This window comes from Anas acuta, chromosome 18 (assembly GCF_963932015.1).
Source record: "Anas acuta chromosome 18, bAnaAcu1.1, whole genome shotgun sequence".
NCBI lineage: Eukaryota > Metazoa > Chordata > Aves > Anseriformes > Anatidae > Anas > Anas acuta.
In genome coordinates, this window is record NC_088996.1 from 12656827 (window position 1) to 12677075 (window position 20249).

General features: G+C 45.8%; 2 protein-coding genes across 8 annotated transcripts in view; one reads left to right on the top strand and one right to left on the bottom strand.

Annotated features, from left to right (window-relative positions):
• Positions 1 to 33: 33 nt before the first annotated feature.
• CCDC40 (coiled-coil domain 40 molecular ruler complex subunit) lies at positions 34 to 12903 on the bottom strand. Of its 3 annotated transcripts, none has more exons than XM_068655110.1 (18): positions 12791 to 12903; positions 11455 to 11620; positions 11142 to 11299; positions 10570 to 10653; positions 10262 to 10481; positions 9295 to 9452; positions 8296 to 8418; positions 7782 to 7903; positions 6777 to 7020; positions 6485 to 6667; positions 5331 to 5576; positions 4347 to 4560; positions 3625 to 3794; positions 3192 to 3283; positions 2466 to 2586; positions 1589 to 1777; positions 1001 to 1159; positions 34 to 397 (listed from the first exon to the last, which is right to left on the bottom strand). In XM_068655110.1, exons 1-18 carry the CDS (start codon positions 12803 to 12805, stop codon positions 149 to 151), a joined length of 2913 nt encoding a protein of 970 aa, XP_068511211.1. In that variant the 5' UTR covers positions 12806 to 12903; the 3' UTR covers positions 34 to 148. The 3 variants fall into 3 exon arrangements, with proteins under 3 accessions (XP_068511211.1, XP_068511213.1, XP_068511212.1); XM_068655112.1 differs by lacking the exon at positions 12791 to 12903 and adding an exon at positions 12499 to 12784; XM_068655111.1 differs by lacking the exon at positions 12791 to 12903 and adding an exon at positions 12437 to 12569.
• A 68-nt stretch (positions 12904 to 12971) lies between these two features.
• TBC1D16 (TBC1 domain family member 16) overlaps positions 12972 to 20249 on the top strand; it is a 30619-nt gene continuing 23341 nt past the window's right edge. For 2 of the 5 annotated variants that reach the window (XM_068655113.1, XM_068655118.1), the window contains exons 1-3: positions 13039 to 13154; positions 14283 to 14426; positions 19256 to 19491. In XM_068655113.1, the coding sequence (XP_068511214.1) occupies positions 19314 to 19491 (178 nt within the window). In that variant the 5' untranslated portion in view covers positions 13039 to 13154; positions 14283 to 14426; positions 19256 to 19313. Of the gene's footprint in view, positions 12993 to 13038; positions 13155 to 14282; positions 14504 to 19255; positions 19492 to 20249 lie in introns of those variants that run through there. The other 3 variants (XM_068655114.1, XM_068655115.1, XM_068655116.1) reach the window with 3 other exon arrangements.

Genomic DNA, 20249 nt, shown 5'->3' on the forward strand with positions numbered 1-20249 from the left:
TGCAATAGTCTTTGCAGCAGTACTGCTTCAGTGAGTATTTAATGCAGATGTATAGCTTACGCAGGTTTATTCCATTTATTTACAAATGCCAGTGTTAGAAGAGGGAGAGCAGTTGGTTATATTTATTCACAGGTGGTTTCTTATGTCTCTAACACGCTTCCTGGGAACCGAGCCTGGATTCCAAACATTGGCTGAGCCACTGGAGAGCCCGGTGGTACTGAGGCTGTTCTTGCTGGACCCGGTGGACGATGTCACAAATAGCATGAATCCGCTCCTGCAGCTTCTGCTGCTCATTTCTCCAGGCTTGTTCAGTGCTGCACAGGGGTGTGTACTTCCCCTCCTTCACTGCCTGCAGCTGCTTCTGGCGCGTCTGATAGGACACAAGCTCCAAAAGGTTCTGAGTAAAGCAGTAACGGAAATTACTCTGATAGCAGATTGCACACAGAAAAGAACTAAGTAAACAACACCATTCATTGCACAGAGGTACTGTAACCATAGTTTGAAAAAGAAGGGGTTCTTAAGGAAGAGTTTGATGAAGTTCCATGGATACACACTTGTGTCACAGCATTCCATAAGTCAGAGAAAAAAACATGCATACAAGGCAACCCTAGCCAGGACAAAAGGGTTAAAGTTTAAATTTTAAATTTTAAACTTAAAATTTCATAGAAGGTTACTGAAGGCCATGAGCTGGCTCTCAAATTTGTAATGTCCTCACAATAGCCAGCTGGTCCTCACAAAGGACAGTTTCTACTCAGTGTTTTCAAGTAAGATTCTGCAGGCTGATGTTTCCAGGTGAATGCTGCCTCACTAAGAATGAAACTGCAGCATCAATTCAGTTCCACTTCAGCCATCAAAATGTGCTCAGTTAACTCGAACTGCTGCTACAATCACATGCCAAGTGTTCCCAGTTCAAGACAGTAGTGCGACAAGGGAGCTGGCAAGAGGAGAAAGTAGCAGGTTCTAACTCACTCGCGCACTGCAGGGAAGTGGACATACTCACCCATCGTTTCATGTTCCGAAGATATTCTGTGTCTGAATCAAGGCTGTCAGACTCAGTCTGCAGTGTGCACATTTCTTGTTGCTTTTCCAAGCAGGTGGCACTAAGGGAAGCTTGGGTGCTTTCCAGCTCCAGGACAATTTTGTTACAGTCTTGAGCGTTCTAGTAAATGGAAGAGAAGGAAACGTGAGATTCTGTCTCTTTTGTTCAGCTGCATTCCCAGTGTCCTTGTTTTGGCTGGGATAGCGTTACTTTCCTTCACTGGAGCTGGTACGGTGCTATGTTTTGGATTTAGGATGAAAATAACGTTGATAACATACCAATGTTTTAGTTGTTGCTGAGCAGCACTTCCACTGAGTGAAGGACTTTTTCTGCTTCTCATGCTGCCCTGCCAGCGAGTGGGCTATCTTCCCAGACCTATTTTTTTGTTTTTAACGGTTTCCAAAGCCTGCCCACTGTGCAGTGCCATACCTACACAGTGCAGGGTCTGCATATTGACATCCCATGCATCTGTGCTAAGTGCACACTGGTGCTAATTACAAGGCAAATGATGGTCACAGCAACTCTCATGGCCCTGCTTTACTTGCTCACCTTCTGGGTTTCAGTGATCTTCTTTCTCAGCTCCTGTTTCTTGCGCTGGAAATCACTCTTGGTGAAATGTTTCTTATCTGTTTTGTTCTGACCTTCTCCACGAATTGCTATGGCCTCTCTACGAGAAACAGATGCCTCCATATCACGAATCATCTTCTCCTGCTGCTTCATCAGCTGGCCATAGCGGACCTGCCGTTTGTCAAAATAAAAAACAGTTTGAAAATAACAAATGGTTACAAATGGCCCCTAATTGAAGTCTTCTGTGTGGCACGTCCCACCAACATAAATCAGATGTGTGTGACACATGACCTTTTGTCTGCCAAATTTGTTCTAAATCTAAATGTAGTTTGCCCTACGTGGATCTGGAAGGCAGAGGATAGGATTAGTCATCAACTGTGTATCAACTTGTTGAAAGTAATCTTCAAAATATTTCACTGGAACTCATTAACAATAGCAAAAGCAGAAGAGCAGAAATATCCTGAGAACGAAAGCAAAGAGCTGCATTGCCAGAAGATAGAAGACTTCTATAGCCAGTGATTAAGATGATGCAGTATTTAGTAATCCATATTTATTTCCTTACAAATTGGGGTCACAAAATAAGGTGGTAGACATACTGCATTTAAAAAATTCCTCAGGTATATCTTAATGTGCTGAAGCATATTACATAGCTTGCATAAGAAATGCATAAAGTGCATACATGCTGAACGTATTTAATTCAATCTAGCTGCAGGGTGATACAATTTCTAGTAGTGTTACGGCCTTGAAGATGCTACTTCTCCATCCTGTTTCTCATCTCCTGCCTTATGTTTCATCAACTCCAAAGGTAAATACATTGTGTGCAGTTCCCCCTCCTCGGTCCTCTTTCTCAGTGACTTACTTGCATTCTGTGAATCTCTGCTCTCATGGCTCGGATTTCACCTTGTCCTGTCTCAGAATCCACTGCTGAACGCATCTCTTTTGTCAGCTGGATCTTTTTCTCCCATAGCATGATTTGATGCCTTCAGTGACAGAAAAGGAAAGGAGTGCCTCCATAAACAGAGAACATTCTCTCTGTGTGTCAATGGCACCACTCTCCTGAGGCTGATTCTGAACACAAAACTGAATGGTTTGACAGAAACTAGAAGTTTGCATACAGGACATATAAAGAGGCAGCAACAGAACAGCATGAAGTCATACAGGAAGCTTCACGATTCATACAGGAAGCTTCACGAGAAATGGCATGACGACTGAAAGCAAGCAAGCCTAGACTGATAGGACTCGATTAATTGCCCAGTACAGCACGCTTGCTCTGGGTTACTGGCAGGGGAGATAGCATACGCAGTCTTCCCATATAGGTCTCGGTGACATTCAGCACAAGCAAGTATGCTGGAATCATTAAAACCAGTATCATCTTGTCTCTTGCTGGTTCCAGAGATAGCTAAACCAATTTTCAGCTTCTGCATTCCAAAAATTCATTAACCTCCTTTAATCTTCTCCAAGAAGGACAGAAGTGCATTTGCTGGTGCTGGCTAAGTTTGGTGAGTGGAGAAAAAAGGTAACATGGGTGTATATACCCAAAAGAGCTAAGACTGTGGCATAAAGCAAGAATCACTCTGGTACCTACTCTGCTTCCACCAGGCTGTTTAAGAGTCTTTCCTTCTCCTCAGCCAATCGACTGTGCTTCTCCTGCATCTCAATTGATTCTTTTTCTGCTGCCTAGATTTGGGAAGCATAAAACAATGCAAAGTTGTCAGACTGAGAAAGATTTACAGCATCACCGTTTGACTCTGATCTGTACATCCTTTTTGGTCTCTATTACCCCACAAATGGCATACCTGACCTGTTTCTGCTGTGTAATAAAAGTCATTAAGCAATAAAGAAATGCACTTTTGTGTGTGTGTGTGTGTGAATAACTATATAATTTCAGTTTGGCCATACTGTTTTATACCACAAAGCTATTTTCTTCTGGGCTACCTGCAGTACAAATCTCTCAAAAGCCCAGTCATGGAATAGCCTGGGAGTCTGTGACCTAGAAATGAGGAGTTGAGCCTCTGTACCTTGAGAGAGCGTATGAACTCATTCTCTGTGATAATGTTGCCATATTGCAGCTCCGTGAAGCTGCTGTTGTTCTTGTTGATCAACACATTCAGCTTTATCAAGTCATTTGACATGCTCTTCATGTGACGTTCAATATTTTTCTGCTCTTTTATTTCCTGCTGAATTTCATCTACAGGTGATCAGAAAAAAAAGAAAGATTTTAAATTCCCAAGAGCACTGAGTTGAATACAACCAAGTTGTACCGAATTGCTGTTAGACCAGGTAACATTGCACACCCGTGTCCCACAAACCCAGCCAAAACATTTTTCCAGAAAGCCCAAAAATCAAATTAAAGTTCTGAAAGAGGCTACCACTATGAAAAAGAGTTGGTTTTGGCCAAGGAAACTGCTATCATTTGTGGGAATATTTGCCTACCCACTATTTGCAAACTTATTTAAATGCATGTAACAGATGACAAGGTCACTTATAGGTCATCTGTATCAGTTAAGACAGCAGGATCGATCATGACAGGACATAATGACCACCAAAACAGCAGAAGGTGCCTGGCTCTTAGTCCCAGAGAGTAGTATTTGGGCCATATGCATTCTTGCTTACACATATATCAAACACCGAGGGCATTCTTTGGTGAAGAATTAACATAACCTGTCTGTAAGCCTTCGCTCCCCTTTTTTTCCTCCATTCATAGATGAATGTTTTAAAAAAGAGCTAGGGAATGACTTACTTTCAGTGCGCACTTTCTTCTGCTGCATTATTGTGATCTGTTTCTTTAACATATCCAAGGAGGTTATTTGATCCTCCCGTTCCTCGGTTAGCTTGACCAGCTCTTTCTGCAGATTGAGCCAGTACTTCTGTAGTGTCAACACCTCAGAATTACATTCTTCTATCTGCTTGGTCAGCCTCTTGGCCTCGATTTCCAATGGTCCTAATTCTTGCCCCTAGATGAGGGCAAGATTTGGGATCAATCAGATGGAAGCTGCTGGAGCACTTGTTTATAGCATCACTGCAGAAGGCCATTTCAACTGCTGAAATGCCTACTGAACGCTTCAACAATATTGTTATTTTGTCACTTAGTTATTCTCTGCCTCTGTTTCCCATGGTTGAATAGGACTAATAGGACTGCCTGACCTCATGGGAATCAATGCAACAGAAGCCCACAAGGTCCTCAGATTCTGTGATGAAAGGGCCACCTAAGTGCCAACAACAGGTACAACTGGACTTCCAAAAGTGTGCCAAGTGTATGCCACAGTACTCATTTTCACATTGGCATCCATAACGGTCTTCTAGTTCATAGTGCAAGGGACAAAGTGCTGGGTATCATGCGAAGAGGGCCAACTACCAAATAAATTGAGTCGCTCAGCCTGTTCTATTCTCCCCTTGTCAGTCTTTTTAGATTTTATGTTATCCTATTGACTCCCAGAGTACTGATGTCATTTGATATTTTCATCAGGTACAGGCAACTCCCTGCAGACTTCTGCATTAGGCACACCCTCGTTTCACAGCAGTTCCCTGTGCCAGCTCCTCTTTGCATGCATTAAGAACTGCTTGACAAATATAAACAGTTACATTAATTACAGCAGCTTCTCAATCACCATACTGATGCCTGAAAGTTTTAACTGACACTTAACGCGATTACAATTATCAAGGACATCTGTGGCCACCACAAAGATTAAAATCACATTTGGGACAGAAATGCAAAAGTACATACCCCCTGCTGAGAAAGAAGCACCTCCAACTTCTTGTTGTACTGCCTGATGACCCCTTGCTTGTTCTCAATCAGAAGACTGCACTTCGCAATCTCACTTTCACTACGACTGATCAGATCATGGATATTTTTTATTTCCTTGTCCAGCTCACAAAGCGTTTTTTGGAGAATTGTCAGCCGGCAGTTAGTGTGTGTTGTATTCATAATAACCTGGGTCATGTCATTCTCAACCTTGGAAAAATGCAGTTCCTAATAATAGACAGACAGAAGGCATACCAACGAGTTACTGCTGGTGACACTGTTTTGTAATGCCCACTTACCACGGAACAGGAATCAAGGACTTGAGATTCTACCCCCTAGTCTGTGCTACAAGCTGTAAGAACTCTACATACCATTGCAGTGCCTTTGTTTCCCCATCTACTGGCAGGGGATAGCAATAGTTACCCCTGTCATAAGGTTGTTGGAAAGCATTAAGAAGTCTAAACATCCCAAAACCCTGTACTAGACCATGCTTTTCTCACAATGGGAACCAACCCTTGCAGTCTTCCAGTCACTTAAGACATGCACCTGATTTAAAAACACCAGTGCAGAGGCGTGAGCATGAAGTATTAGTGCCAGCCCACACAACTCAGTGTGATAAATACTGTGCTGCATATTCTTATCTGTTCACACTCAAAGAGAGCAAAACTTGAGCAACTTATTAAGCCATAAAGAACCATGAGTCTGTTTTGACTGTTCCTTAGACTGGAAGCCTTAATTTGAAACTGAGAGTATACATGTATCACGTGCCTTTAACAGTGCACATGTGGTACTTGTCTTCTGTCTATCTTCTTCAAAGACGTAAGAACTTGTAACACATTATAGTAAATATTCCAAGGATTCATCATTCTGCCCTGTTTTCTTTCTTTCTTTAAGTAAAGAAATGATGGTAGTTATGTGTCAGGCTTTCCTGATAAACTCTTTTGCATACACCAATATTCTGCAATGAGATCACTGGAGGAGCTAAAATGGGATCAAAACCCAGCGCAGCTTCAATTGCAGAGCTACAGATGAGAAGCAAAAAGACACTGACAGAACACACTTGACAAACACTACTCTAGGCCAGGACTGCAACCTGCTTCCTTCCCCTGCCCTCCCAAGTGGACAAGATACCATACCAGATCTATTTTTCTCTGATGAAGTCTTGCAACCAGCTGTGAGGTTTGCTTTTCTGCTTTGCTGGACATCATGTGGTCCTGAAGCTTTGCCATGATCTCACTCTCCATCTGCTCTTTGGTTTCAGTTCCTTTCTCTATATCCTTACTGATGGTTAACAACTCATTCAGACAAGCAGCTTGATCCTAAAAGGTAGGGAAGACTCAGGAGAGCATCACTACAACTGTTTGGGGAAGGGTATTAAATACTTATGTACAGTTCAAAAGGTTTCTTCTTCCAAGTGACTCTTCTCACCATCTTGATCCTACCGATGGTCTGCTCTGTCTCATGGAGAACGCGAGAATAGGTGCTAGTTTCTACCTTCAAGGCCTCCTGCTTTGAAACACACCGTGCAATCAGTTTCTTTGTTGTGTTGTTATCATTCTGTGAACGGCTCAGGGTGGTGACAAGCATCTCATTCTTCTCCTCCTCCTTCCTGATTGACTTTCTACAGATATCGATGTCTGTTTCTAAGGACTTGAGGTCATGTCTGTGCTTGCTGAAGAGGCAAAGAGGATGGAAAATCATCACATGGATTGGTTCACGTGCTGAACAGTCATCTAGTATTGCTCTTTTCAAACATGCTATTGCAGCAACAAATGAACAGAGAAGGAAGATCTTTATAAAGGCTATTCTACTCTGATAGCGCAGAGTTCTCAAAAGATGGATGGAGATATTAAGATTTAGAAGGAAATATACATAGGAAAATTATTTTCTTCTTTCATTTCCTCTCCTGCTGCTCTTCCCCATGCTTTTCCTGGTGGATGACAACATTTAAAATATATTGTTTGGTCTCAGAGAATAAGTCAGGATCTAAAACTCCAAGCTAAATAAAACCTTTTTTTTTTTTTTTTTTTTTGGCAACAGTAGGATGGCTTTCCTGAAAACTTCTAAAGGCATCACAAAATCCTAACCAAAAGTGATAGATAAATCCTTCTTGATGTCTATGTCTTTGGACTGTGAGATAGTGCAAAAGCGAAGTAACTTTTTGAAGGAATAAAATACAAACAGAAGAAATTTTAAGCAGCTTTAAAGAAGAAAAACTACTTCAAGTGTCAGTTGTGTTGTGGGGTAAAAAATAGTAACAAAGAAGTGTACTTCTTAGCCATTAAACTATTATGTGCTTCAGAGCAACAGACTTGTTCTAACATATTCTGCACATACAGTAACAAACTTGTCAGAAGACATACTGTCCCTTTTAGAATCTCTCCTACCCAAATTATTTGAGGTCTTTCCTGGGATGGTTCTCAAATGCCATACCTCAGCAACTCCTGTGTGGCAACATAGACCTCATCTCTTTGCTTCATTCCAGCCAAGCTATTAGTCCAGTTCTTCATCAGTCGCTTCTTCTCCACGTTAATAGCCTGTACCTCCATACAAGCCTAGGGAAGAGAGAATTTGTAAACAGGCTAACCCCGTACCAAGCTGTGAAAACAAATTCACATTACAATGCAATGCTTTTTTCTATAAAAAATATGTTGGGCAGAAACAGCTTCAATTTATATGTCTGGTTTATTGTCACACCAGAGAACAGAAAAGTTATAGTTCTCCAAGAAAAAAAAATGCTAAGAAAGCGGAGGAGGAAGTGATTTACAGACAATTCTTAAAGACAAAGGGAAAAAAAGTCTTCGTGCCAGCAAACAGGAACAAACTATAAAACTCTGGCCCATACTGTATGTATCACGTGAGCACAAGCCAACAGGGGCTGTCTCTCCAGAGGGAAATATTAACCAGAAACAAAAAAAAAAAAAAAAAAAAAAAAAGCACTTCCTACCTCATTTACTGCTTGTCGAGTTACTTTTGTGTCCTCTGCCTGGGCCACAAACTGAGCTTCAAACAAAGCAATCTGTTCTTCCAGTTCATAAGCTTTTCTTGTCAAGCGGTCCACTAGGAGATCCTAAAGAGTTAGAATCATCAGTTCTGGAGTAATGTGATCTTGGTCTTAATCAACTGTGTTCAACAAGAATAACATAACATAGGCTAGAAACAGGATTAAATTAGCAACTGGATTAGAACCTTTAGTGAACCTTTTCCATTCAAGTATGAATGACTGTCATAAATGCAGAAGAAAACTTATAGAAGAACGAGTCCTCCTTTGCTGATTTTTTTATTATTCCATTTACATTAGTAAATCGATACTTTAGATCTGAATTAGCATTCATTCCTGTCATTATATATTATATTGCAACACCTCTGCAATAGCTGGGAATCTTAATAATTTATGCTTTAAAATGCTTTGTTAAAAAACATCTAAATCTATTCTACTTCAAATGCTTTTATTATTTTTTAATGCAGAATTGTAAGCAATGTCTGCATCCTGCTGCAAAGGGAAGGCAGCAGAGGGAGCTCCAGCACACCAACAGATTCATTCAATTTTCAAAGTTTGCTTTTCATTGTGAAACTCGTTGTGACTCAGAATAATTCTTGAAACTTGAACATAATTCTTCACTAAATAGCTTTCTGTTTTCACCTCCCTTTGCTTACATGAAGAGCGATTTACTATTCAAAGGCTTGACAAAAAAAAAATAAAATTGGCAGTACATGCCACTACCTTGGTAGTGTTTTTTCTCCTCATTTTTAGAGAAGACTGCATTGTTTTGTGTGTCTTTTGTTTGGTTGGTTGGTTTTTTTCCTCCAATTATTTGGGAAAAAATCCCCACACACCTTCCCTAAGTCTGTCATTATAGCCTTTCTCCTAACAAGGTTGCACTTCCAAGGCTCACCACTGCCACCTGTATTTATTTATTAAAAGGCAGACAATTTTAATTGATACCTGTTTTTTCTTTTCCACCTCAGCCTGGACCTTCTGTGCCTCAGCCTTCTTTGCTGACTGTTTCATCATTAAGATATTACGATACATATCCTCATCCATATTCTGCATGTAGAAGAGGTGTAAGGCCAAGTTTTCCACTTCGGTCTGCATTGCAGAAACTGGGGTGGCAGGAGAAAGAGTATTTACCAAAAAGTATGTCTGTAGGACACACTTCAAGCAGAGATAAAAGGGAAAGAAACACAGAAGCATCCAAGCAAAATCCAGATGCCCACCAGGTAAATTAGCCCTCCCTCAAGTGAGAATTGACATCAGCTATGGACAGCTCCATAGGCGAATTTAAAGGTCTTGGTAAGTGGCTCCTCAGTTCTCAGCAAACAGATTCCAAGGAAATCAAAGGAAGGGCTTCAGTAGGCTGCGAACCCATTCCTCTGCCCCAAAACAGAACTGTCTCTCAGACTTCAATGCTTCTTTGAATTTTTATTTTTAAAATAACTGCAAAAATATCTAGGTTATTTTAATTCTTTACGAACCTCACTACTGAAATCATTTACTGTAACCTATCCAGATGCCTGCAACAAAGAAAAACTAAATTAAGTTCATTTATTTGACTGGAATAGGCTGCCACATGGATGGTGCTTTCATGCTCCTAAATGCCTACAATCCTTGCATTTTAAGCACACTCTTACAGAAACACAGACATCACATGATGGGCATTTTCCTTCTGCTAAATCACAGAACAGCCTACCTGCCAGGAGGAGTTTTAGTTTCAGCCCTGAAGTCCTTCTCAGCAGTAGAACATAGCAATATAAATTGTATGGCAACCAGACACCTCTAAAATTTCTCAGTGGGTGCATCAATCCCTGTGAAATTTACCGTACTCTAAAATCTAGTGCTTGGCTTGTATTCAAATTCATTTCTTCATATAGGGCTAGAATTAGGGCAATATTACAAGGACTGCCTCAGTCACCTTTCTTGCGTTCATCATCTGTGTTCTGACACACTTTCCTGTAAGTCAGCTTGAGGCCCTTCAGTTCCTCTTCTAGCTGCAAACGTGCTGCGGCTGCCTGAGAACGACGGTCATGGCTCTTCTCCAGTTCCATCTGCAGCTGGGCCAGCTGCTGCTGCACTCCGTAAAGAATCACCCCAAGCTCTTCTCTCTGTACTTGGCTCTTCTTCGTTGCTGTCCTCTGCAAACACAAGAGGAAGTCGGTTATCTCACTTCAACTTGGACAGGGATGGGATGCAATGAGAAGGCAAAGAAAGAATGCTATATACCAGTTCCCGAAGCTCTAGGTTCACTTTTTCCATCTGCTTAATAAGGTAATTCTTTAGGGCAGCTTGGAATCTTCTCATCAGAGGCTGTAAAAGAAGTATGACGTTGATAATTTTAACACACTCATGTAAATAAATTATGAAGGAATCTTAGTACTACTCCCACTACTGCTTAAACATTGTATTCTGTCCCATGGAGGCTTGGATTCCCATTCTAGCTACACTCACTGCAGAAGGAGTTATACTGCAGGTGTTTCTTGAAATCAGCAGATGACTGCTGAGAATATTTAAAAATCAGAAACATCAGGAGAGCTACGCCTGAGAACCCCTCTACTCACTCTTGTTGCAAGTATTTCTTTCAGGAGTAAGTGATAAGCCCACTACGTTGCTCGCTTTTGAAACTACAACTTTGAGTTTAATGTTGAGGAGTTAGCGGTTTTGCAAAAGCTATTTATAAGAAGGTAGTTTTAGCATACAGCTAAGCCACTGCCTACAGTTTGCCTCATGTTTTAAATAGCTATGAACACAAATAACACGTCTGCAGTAACAAATGGCAAGATCTGGAGACTTCTCACATGTTCTGGATCCAAGACAACCAGTTGTGTTTCTTCTGCTGGTTCCTCACTTCTTCCACTTATTTCATTTTCCTCAGTTCCAGGTTGCTGGTCTTCCCGTTCCTGTCTTTGGCCACCATGCTCATTAGCAAGCTGACCTAATTGCTCAAAGACAGATTCTGAATAGAAAGGGGGAAATAAATAAATAAATAAAATAAAAATTTATAGTGATGTGCCTAAGGCTATATTCACAATGATGACAAAGGGAGAAAGCTAGACACTGCTTGTTAGATGGTATCAAGTGTTGCAATGTTACTAAGGAACTGAGTTGTACCTGGTTCTGTGCTCAACTCCCCTGAAAACGCAGGCACTTGCATAGGAGCTCCTGACAACGTCCGGGAAGGGCTGTCTGTGTCAGCTGTGGGCTGCTCCATCTCTCCCAGGTCAGGAGGGTTACTGTCAGACTGCATTTTGGCTGAGAAAGCCTCAGGAGATTTTTCCTAGGCCGTGAAATAGAACACCAGAATCAGCTTTTCACTCTATCTGCACCTAAAAATCTGCGCATTTTTGTTGTTATGAGATATGAACGATACAGACAAAGAATCAACAAAAAAGCCTTGTTGTAAAGTCAGCCCACAGATACACAGGGAAACCTGTCATTCCTGACAAAAGAACATTACAAAGATGTAACACAGCAAAAGAACCTCTCCATTTTTTTCAGAGCTTTTGTATACTTCACGTCGGACCACTTCCCTCTCTTTTAGTTCTGATCTTACAGTTTTACAGTAAAACTGCTCCTGCAATGGGACAGCTTGAGCGTACAGTGGCCATACGTTCTGTGAACAAGACTTCGTCCTCTTCATTGTCATTCCCATTCTCTGCCTGCAGTGTCTAGCACACAGCACAGGCAAAAAGCAGCACAGTGGGGTGATAACAGGCGGTGCACTTCACTTAACATTAACAGGACGGTATTCAAAGGACTGGTTTCTGTCACAGTGCACACAAGTTTCATTTATAAGTTTAGTCTCATTTGCAAAAATGTTCACCAAGCTAGCATTAAGATAGCAAAGATCCTAATAAAAATCTTACATGCCACTTTAAAGCTTCAGGCATTTTTAAGTCAGAACTAAAGGAAAAAAGTTCCCTTAGGGATTCAGGCAGGACCAAACTATTCACTTTTCTCTCTTTTTAAAGAGATGCTGTTTTATCCCCTATCATCAGTTGTCAAATCCAAACTTTGTGCCGCACCCAGAAGGTGTCTGCAGTCCGTTATCACTAACAAACCTAAAAAAAATAAAACCCTCACGTGTGCACACCTGCAGCACGCGGATAACTTCCTTTCTAATTGGCCTATGGCAAAAAGCGCTACGAGCCGTACGAGAAGCGCAGACAGGTGACAAAACAAGGTGACAGAACGGAGCTTTCAGCGGACCCGGTGACAGGGTGGGGTTTTTTTTTGCGGCCTGCTCTGGCTGCGGACCAGGACCGCGGTCACCACCGGTTGACTTCTTCCCTCCGACAACGCCTCCGGGCGGACAGCGGCCCGCAGGGAACACGCGGGGAGCTTTGCCCAGCCCTTCACCAACCCGGCACGGTGCCGGGCGGGGGTGTCCGGGCTCCCCCCGCCGCCCTCAGGCCGAGCCCCGCGGCGGGGCCGGGCCCGCACTCACCGCCGGCTCCGCCATCTTCCCGTTGCCAGGCAACGCGTCAACACCCGGTCACGTGACGGCCGCGGGCCGCACCACTGCACCCCAGCCTGGGGGGGGGGAGGGTGGGAAGGGGTGTGTGTGTGTGTAGGGGGGGGTGTCTCGGGCCGCACCACTGCGGAGCGGCGGGGGGGGGGGGCCGCCTCCGGGCCCGGCCCCGCCGCAGGTAACGGCACCGGGAGGGGGGGGGGGGGGGGAGGGGTTCGGCCGTTCCCGGAGCTCCTCAGAGGGCGGGGCCGGCACCGGGCGGGGCGGGGCGGGGCGGGGCGGGCACACCCCGGCGGGCCGTGGCGGCAGGAGGCGGCCGGCGGGCCCCGCGCAGGACCCGGTGGGTGCGGGACGAGGACCGGGAGGGGAGGGGGAGGGGGCGGGGACCGGGGGGTCCCCGGTGGGTTCCTGTGGGTAATGGGGACGGGGACGGGGACGGGGACGGTGTCCACGCCCCGACACGCGGACACGAGCCGGGTCCGTGCCCTCCAGCCCCGGGCTCGGCTCTGTCGGGACCAAACGGGGCTGGGGGCGGCGGGGCCCGGTGCTGGCCCCATTGGGGGGGGGGGGGGGGTTGGGGTCTCCCGGTGCCCCCCGGTGCCCCCCGGTGCCCCCCGGTGCCCCCCCCGCTCCGCTCCGCACCCCCGCTCTTTGTCTCCCCTCCTGCCCTGCTCCCCCTTCCCCCCAGCCACCGGACCCCCCCCCCCCGAGTCCCGGAGCGCCCCCCCCGGACCCCCCCGAGCCCCCCCCGGTGCGGGCAGGCCCCGCTCGGTCCCCCCCCTCAGTGCCCACCCAGCCTGGGGGCTCCCCGGGCAGGGGCCGGGTGCTGCCGGTGGGGGCTGTGACCCCCCCACACCCCCCTATCCCCTCCCGCAGGGGTGCCGGGTTATTCATTGGCGTGGTGAGGGGGGAGGCAATAAAAAGGAGAAATCCGAGAGAAAAGGGAAAAATCGTGAGGGGCTGCAGCTGAAGTTCGTGGCGGCCGCTGCTCCCAGCCTTTGTGGGATGTGCAGAGTTAGCATCCTTTGTGGTGTATTGGGGGGGGGGGGGAAAAATCTTTGCAATTACTTTGTCAGGCTGTCTGTCAAACAGGGCTCCGGGGATCCTTTAGCCGCTCTTTGGGCGTTTAGTGCTGCGAGAGTTATCAGGCCGTGGCTACAGGGCATAGTAAATAAAAAGCCATTAAAGCGCGAGCTGCTGCGCTTAAGTAATATGAAGTGATGGTTAATTTGGGGACACGGGGACATATGGCGCAAAGAAGCTCCTCGCGCTACAGCGTATGGCGCAGTTTGACTTTTAGCGCTGGAGGAGCGGAAAGCTTTTTGTTTGCTTTTTTTTCTGCCTAAGCAGGTGTGGCTGGGAGCAGCCAGCAGGCTCCAATGATCGGATTTCATTTCCCTTTTTATCTCTGAGTCACAACTTGCGGTATTTAGTCTGCTGTCCCTTTTTTTTTTTTTTACCTTCTCAGCTGAGATGTATCTGAGCAAAATCTGCTCCACTGAAGTGACTGGAAGCCGAGTACCGTGAGCGTCAGGATCTCAGCCCGCGCTGGTGGCTGCTGTTACTTTTCCCTTTGCTCTGCACTCGGCGTGCCACACGGCTGCACCTGCAGGTCAGAAATGAAAGAGTTTTTGGTGACCTACATAATTCTCCCTGTGAAACGGGATGACTTCAGAGTGGCTCCCTGCGGTAAACGTTTTTTCCTTGATTTGGCTAGGTCATCCTAAATAGCTCTAGCTAATAGCTGGCAGTTTTGAAAGCTTTTTTTTTTTTTTTCCTAATGTAGAGGTATTCCAATACAAAGGAAAGGTCGCTGCAACTGCTCTCGTGCATACGTAGAGGAGAGCTGATCAAGTGAGTGCCCAGCCGAGGGGTGTGCAGAAAGCCCTGAAGAGGTTCTGGCGAGCTGCTGAGCCCCGACTCCCAGCGCTTCTGCTGTGGGTTGCCAGAAATGCAAGCTTAGCATTTGCTCTTCCCAACGTGAGGAGGAAGCAGCAACTTCTGCGGGTTTTGAGACCTCTGCTGTGCAGTGAATCTGTATCCCTTTAATGTGTGAAATTAAATGCAAGTTACTAAGAGAAAAGAAGGGGGGAGGGGGAAGCGCCTGCTGCGCTTTTTTTTTTTATGGTGTTTCAAGCTCAAATTTGGTGGTGATTTTGACAGCTCTCGTTTCTTCTTTGTGTCCAGACATGCTGTGGGTCTCACGTTTCACTTCAAGAGCCCTGTAGTTTGGCTTATTTTGCTCATAAATTTATCAAACTCTTGCAAAGAAAATTTGCCCTTGGAGCCACGAGGTCTGCTGCCAGACACAGTGTCCGGCATCGTGACTTTTAGGCTGCAGCCCTCCCCGAAGCACAGCCCCCCTAGGCAAAGGGTTTTGTGAGAGGAGCCTTGTGGCTTTGTTCCAGTGTCCGTGCACACTGCGCAGCCCGTGAGTAATGCGCTGGAGCCGGTGTCAGCCCGGGCAGGAGCCCTGCGTTGCCCTCCTTTCCCAGAGACAGGAATCCTGTGCAACCGGAGGCAGCAACATTTGGTCCGGCAGCGTCTGCCAAGGTGAGGGTGCAATCTGCCAAGCCAAACAGGATTTTGCTGTTTATGAGAAGGGGAAGGGCATTTCCAAGCGAGGCGAGAAGCCAGCGCTACTTGAGATGCTGCTGGCTGGAACTGGTCAGGCTCTTGCGAAGAGGGCATCGGGGTGACTTCAGGAGCTGGCTGCCCAGCGCGTTTCTGAGATCTCGTGTAGCTGAGAAGTGCTGGCACCGACTGGGAGAGCAGCCAGGGGCTGTGAGAACAGACTTGCTAGCTGTAGCAAGGATTTTAGTGACAACAGTTGATGTGTGGGAGAAGGGAATGTATATGTGCTTAATAAATATTGGCACCGAGCAAGAGCTGATCAGCTAATTCAGTGCTTCAGCTTCTGGAGAACTGGGTTGGCTCTGCCACATTGAAAAGAATCCCTTCGGATCAGGGATAAATAGAAAATTAATATGTAAAGTATGTTTTTAACAGCGTGAATTTCATGCTGACTTAGCTGTAGGGCTGAGTCCCTGCCTGCCTCCCAAGCCATACAAGAGGCAGCGGCAGCACCTGCTTCTCACAACCCAGGCCCCATGGACCCTGCATGCAGGCGCTGTCCCGTATGGGAGAGGGCTCAGTATGAAGCAAACCCTGCAGATTGGGTGGGTTTGGTACTTGTTGGTTTGTGGTGTGTGAGCTCAGGGAAAGGAGAGGCAGATTCACAGGCTGCGTTTCAGAGTTGTGGGGTTGCACAAGGAGACTAGGTGACCTCAGAGGTGCAGTCCATCAGCTCATCCTAGCTAGGACCGACTGCCTGAATAGTGCCTTGTGGCTATCTGTTTCTGAACCCTGTTTCTGAAACCCCCAGTGATGTAAATGGTTTCTTCAGGTTGCTTTATCCAGGGACACCGTTACCTCCCTGCTGTGAGAAAGACCATGGCAAGGAATGTTTCGTTTAGTCAAGTTACCTTACTACCTCTCCTATCCTCCATAGACAGCTCTTCCCTCCTTTGGCAGTGACAATTCAGGTGTACGAAGATTTTTAATGCATTTCCCTTTTATGTTTCCCTGTCAATCTCTTCCCATGCCCCAGATTGCTCCTGTATTCACTCTTCTGAAACTGCCCAGTGACTTGCATCTGATCTCCTTTAATGTTGTGACCAAAGCTAGACAGAATTCCCTAGCCTGTGGCGATGGTGGAAGGATTAATTTGAGTCATGCTGATGGAATTCATATATCCCAGGAAGTTTGGCTGTTTGCAGCATCGTAGTGGACTTCTGTTTGATCTCTGATGGATAACTCTTCAGCAGGGAAGACAAATGTAACACGTTAAATTTCCATACTGGCAAGGTGCCGTATTCTGGACCTCCTGGCTTTTTTTTTTCCTCTTTCCAACCTGCTTACGTGTGTGTGTACCTGCAGCGCCTTCCACCTGCACATCAGGGCAGCGCTGAAACAACAGGTGTTCTGCAGGATCAAAGGGATATTTACCTTCAAATTCCTCCTGCTTTCCAGGGAGCAGCTTTTGATCTTTACCTGTTGCTTTGTTCTTTCTGTACAAGGTAAAAGCTAATTAAATGTTGCCTCTCTTGGCAGAGAAGCTCTTTACTTCTTCCTGCATTCCTGAGCACCCCTGGAGAGCTGCAGTAGGCCATCATACAAGCTCTTGTTTCGTGCCTGCATCTCCATCTGCTGTCCTGAGCAGGAAAAGCTCACTTGTGTTTTCTGAGTAAGCACTCCCTGGTCAACAGCTGCAGCACCTTGATACCACCTTCCTTCCTTGCTTAGGCAGGTTTTGCCTTTTTAGAGTTCAGATGAAATTGCTGGCGTAGCTAAAGGTCTGGATATTTGGGCTGGTTTCAGCTTTGGCAGCAGGGGAGCAGAGATGGGCAGGCTGTGCTGCCTACGAAATGCGGTAAGAGCTCAATGTGATGACCTCCTCAGGTGCCTGGGAGGTGCAGGGCCCCCAGTGCCATGCAAGTTGCTCCACATCACTGCTTCGGACTCCCTCAGCAGTGTCGAAATGGTGTGTTGTAACGTGGTGGTAGGAAGGAGGAATTGCAGCAGAGTTTACTGGTTGTATTCTTGCAGGGTGCAATAAGAGGAAAGGCGACTCGTTCTGTAGCTAATAACTTTCTCCAAGATACGACCTACAGCATGAAACTTTAATGTATTTTTTGATTGTCTGGACAAGAATGAGCATATGGCTCCCTCCGTGTTTTTTCTCAGGGCTGAGACATGAACATACACGTTGTGTTTGGTGCTGGAAGGAGACAGTGGCGTGTAGGACTTACAAAGTAAATCTCTTCTCCTGAATGCAGTACAGGGTTGAGGCTTCTCCATCAAGTTCCAGCGAATACTGAAAAGCAAAAACTGCTCCTGCTGTGGTCCAACCTGACGAATCTAGCAAGGGCCAAATAAACAGGACCTTGTCCTTTCATGAAGGCTCTGTCAGCTACTCAACGGTCTCCATTGCTGTCTTCTGTATGCAAAACCCAATCTGAACTGGGACAGCTGTTTTCCTCCCCTGCAGCTTCCACTCTGCGTTTTGGGAAGTACTGGTTTCCATTTGCTCTCCCTGCCTCCTCCCTTCCTTGTTTATCCGGAGATATTGTTAAAACCGGGTTTAAAGAAAACAGAGCTATTCAGCGTTAAACAGAGCTTGCCTTTCACCCCTAAATATTTCCTGCGCACATTGCCCCTGATGGAACAAGTCCGAGCCTGTCTGCTTTTCTTTCTCTTTCTGGCTGCCCTCGTGCTCTGCGGACCGTGGCGTGCGACTCGTCTGGAGGAACGCACAGCGCTGATCTCCACGTGCCGCAGCTGTGTGCAGTGCCTGCTAGGTCAGGCCAGCCCGTTCACTAGCGAGCGAGGCCCTGCAAATCCAAAGGAACAAGAGGATATGTTTCTTCTCGTCCTGTACTTTTGGCAGAACAGAAACAGCAGCGCTGCTGAGGCTGTACTCCCCGGCTGGGGGTGGGAGCAGGATGTAGAGCCTGATCTGCTTCGCCTTGCGTTGGGCTACCTGCGGTGCTGCTTTGTGTGAGACCCACCTGCCCTTCCTCCACATCAAGTCGTCTTCCTGATTCATCTGCTAAATAGTTTGTGGCTTGAGGGACCCCTCGGGATTCACTGTAGAGCTCCTCGTATGCCCCGATGAAGAGCATCTCTCATTTGTGTACTAAGCTTACTGGGTGGTTAGCTGGGGGTTGTACGCTACAGATAGCAAAAGTTACTACTGATAGATGAAATATTTGCCTTGAGTTGGCATGCTCAATTACTGGAGTCTGCCTGCTCTGTTGAACATAGCCTTTTCAGAGATAAGTGGCAAAAGAGCCCTTTTTAACCCTCAGCACTCAAAAAAAAAAAAAAAAAAAATCCTCCAAACCCCCCAGCAGGATTATGCTAAAAATTGGTAAGCACCAGATGAACGTGTTTTAATTAACATTCACTTGGAGATCGCTGGTTACTGTGCCGTGGATGAAGCAGCAGCCCCACATTTAGTCTTCTTGTGGCTGTGCAGTAGTTACTCCGTGCTGAAGGAATCCTCTAGGGTGTACTCTGATTCTCTTTGACATCCCCAGGACAGTGATACATGGGGCAGCTCTGCACCTCGGAGCTATTCCCTTAATGGGCAATTTTCAGTGACAAGCATTATTTTTCTGTTTCTTCTCCGCAGTAACTATTAAAATATGTTCTGTGTGTTTTTTTTTTCTCCTTCGCAGCCAAGAAAAACATCCCAGGATTCTGCACTTTAGCATCTTTAAAATATAGAGGTGATGTTAGACTCTGGATCTCTCTTGCTTGAGTTGTAGAAATGACGCAGCTGTCAATGGGAGACTTCTTCCTTCTCAGACAGCAGTAGGCATATGCTGTGCCATCCTTGTATTTGTTCTAACGCTATTCTTTCCTCCTTCTTGACAGATCTTCTGAATTGGGCTCCTGATTAAAGCTGACAGATAATGGAAACATTTCCTTGGCAATGTCTCTGGGGCGACTCCTCCGACGTGCCTCTTCTAAAGCTTCTGACCTCCTGACCCTGAATCCTGGTGGCAGCAGCAGTTCATCTTCCATACTTGACGGGGAGATTATCTACTCCAAGAACAATGTCTGCGTCCACCCACCTGAGCTGCTGCAAGGCATCGGGGAGCACCATCCAGGTGATGGCGAGTTGCAGGCGCTGCCCGCTCACCCTTTTTTTTTTTTTCCTCTCTCTAGGGAGTTTCTACGTCTTGGGCTCTAAAGAATTAAGAGGTGCTGGTGGGGTTTGGGGCAAAGCAGTCTTACTGGGGCCTGAGGAAAGCCATCCCCACAGGCTGATCCATCAGCTGTCTTTTTAATAGGAAAATTGATGATGTTCCTCCTTTCTCTTCTGGGCTAGTGTGGATTTACCTGTTTCAATACATCCTTTTGTGTTGCCAGAAGAGGAACAGTTGTCATTTGAGGGCTGTAACTTCTGTTGCTCTTTCAAATACGTGTATGGGTCAGGGAAACCAAGTATCATCTTGTAACTGTCATTGCTGGAGCGGCCTCATCACCCACTGGTAAAGGGAAAATAAAACCTGATTGTGGCTGCATGCACTGGAGTAAATGAAGATGAATACTGTCCCTGTCCCTTTCTTCTCTTCTGTTACTGTGCTCTTTCATGTTCTCATCAAAGAGAGCCGTGGCTACTGGCTTAACTTCACAAAACTAATTATTCTGTGAACATTGACCCACGCTTCCCCTTTTGTGCGTGTGACTCTTTTCTATTGGCTTTCCATGAGAATTGTAGCCCTTTGGCTATATGAAGGTAAATATTCTTGAAAAAGAAATGTTTAGCTGGCGCTTGACATTGTTTAACTAACAAACAGTAAAAGCTTTTCATGTGGCAACATATTGCGGAATTTACTCTTGATTAGTAATCCGTCCAGGAAGT

Bases quoted from the DNA above. Each gene is read 5' to 3' on its own strand.
- CCDC40 (XM_068655110.1), bottom strand. The intron at 10,654-11,141 runs GTGAGAAGTCTC...CTTCTTTTACAG, and splicing joins TTGTCTTGGATCCAGAACAT to CCTCTGATGAGAAGATTCCA. The intron at 1,160-1,588 runs GTGAGCAAGTAA...TCCATTTACTAG, and splicing joins AGATCACTGAAACCCAGAAG to AACGCTCAAGACTGTAACAA.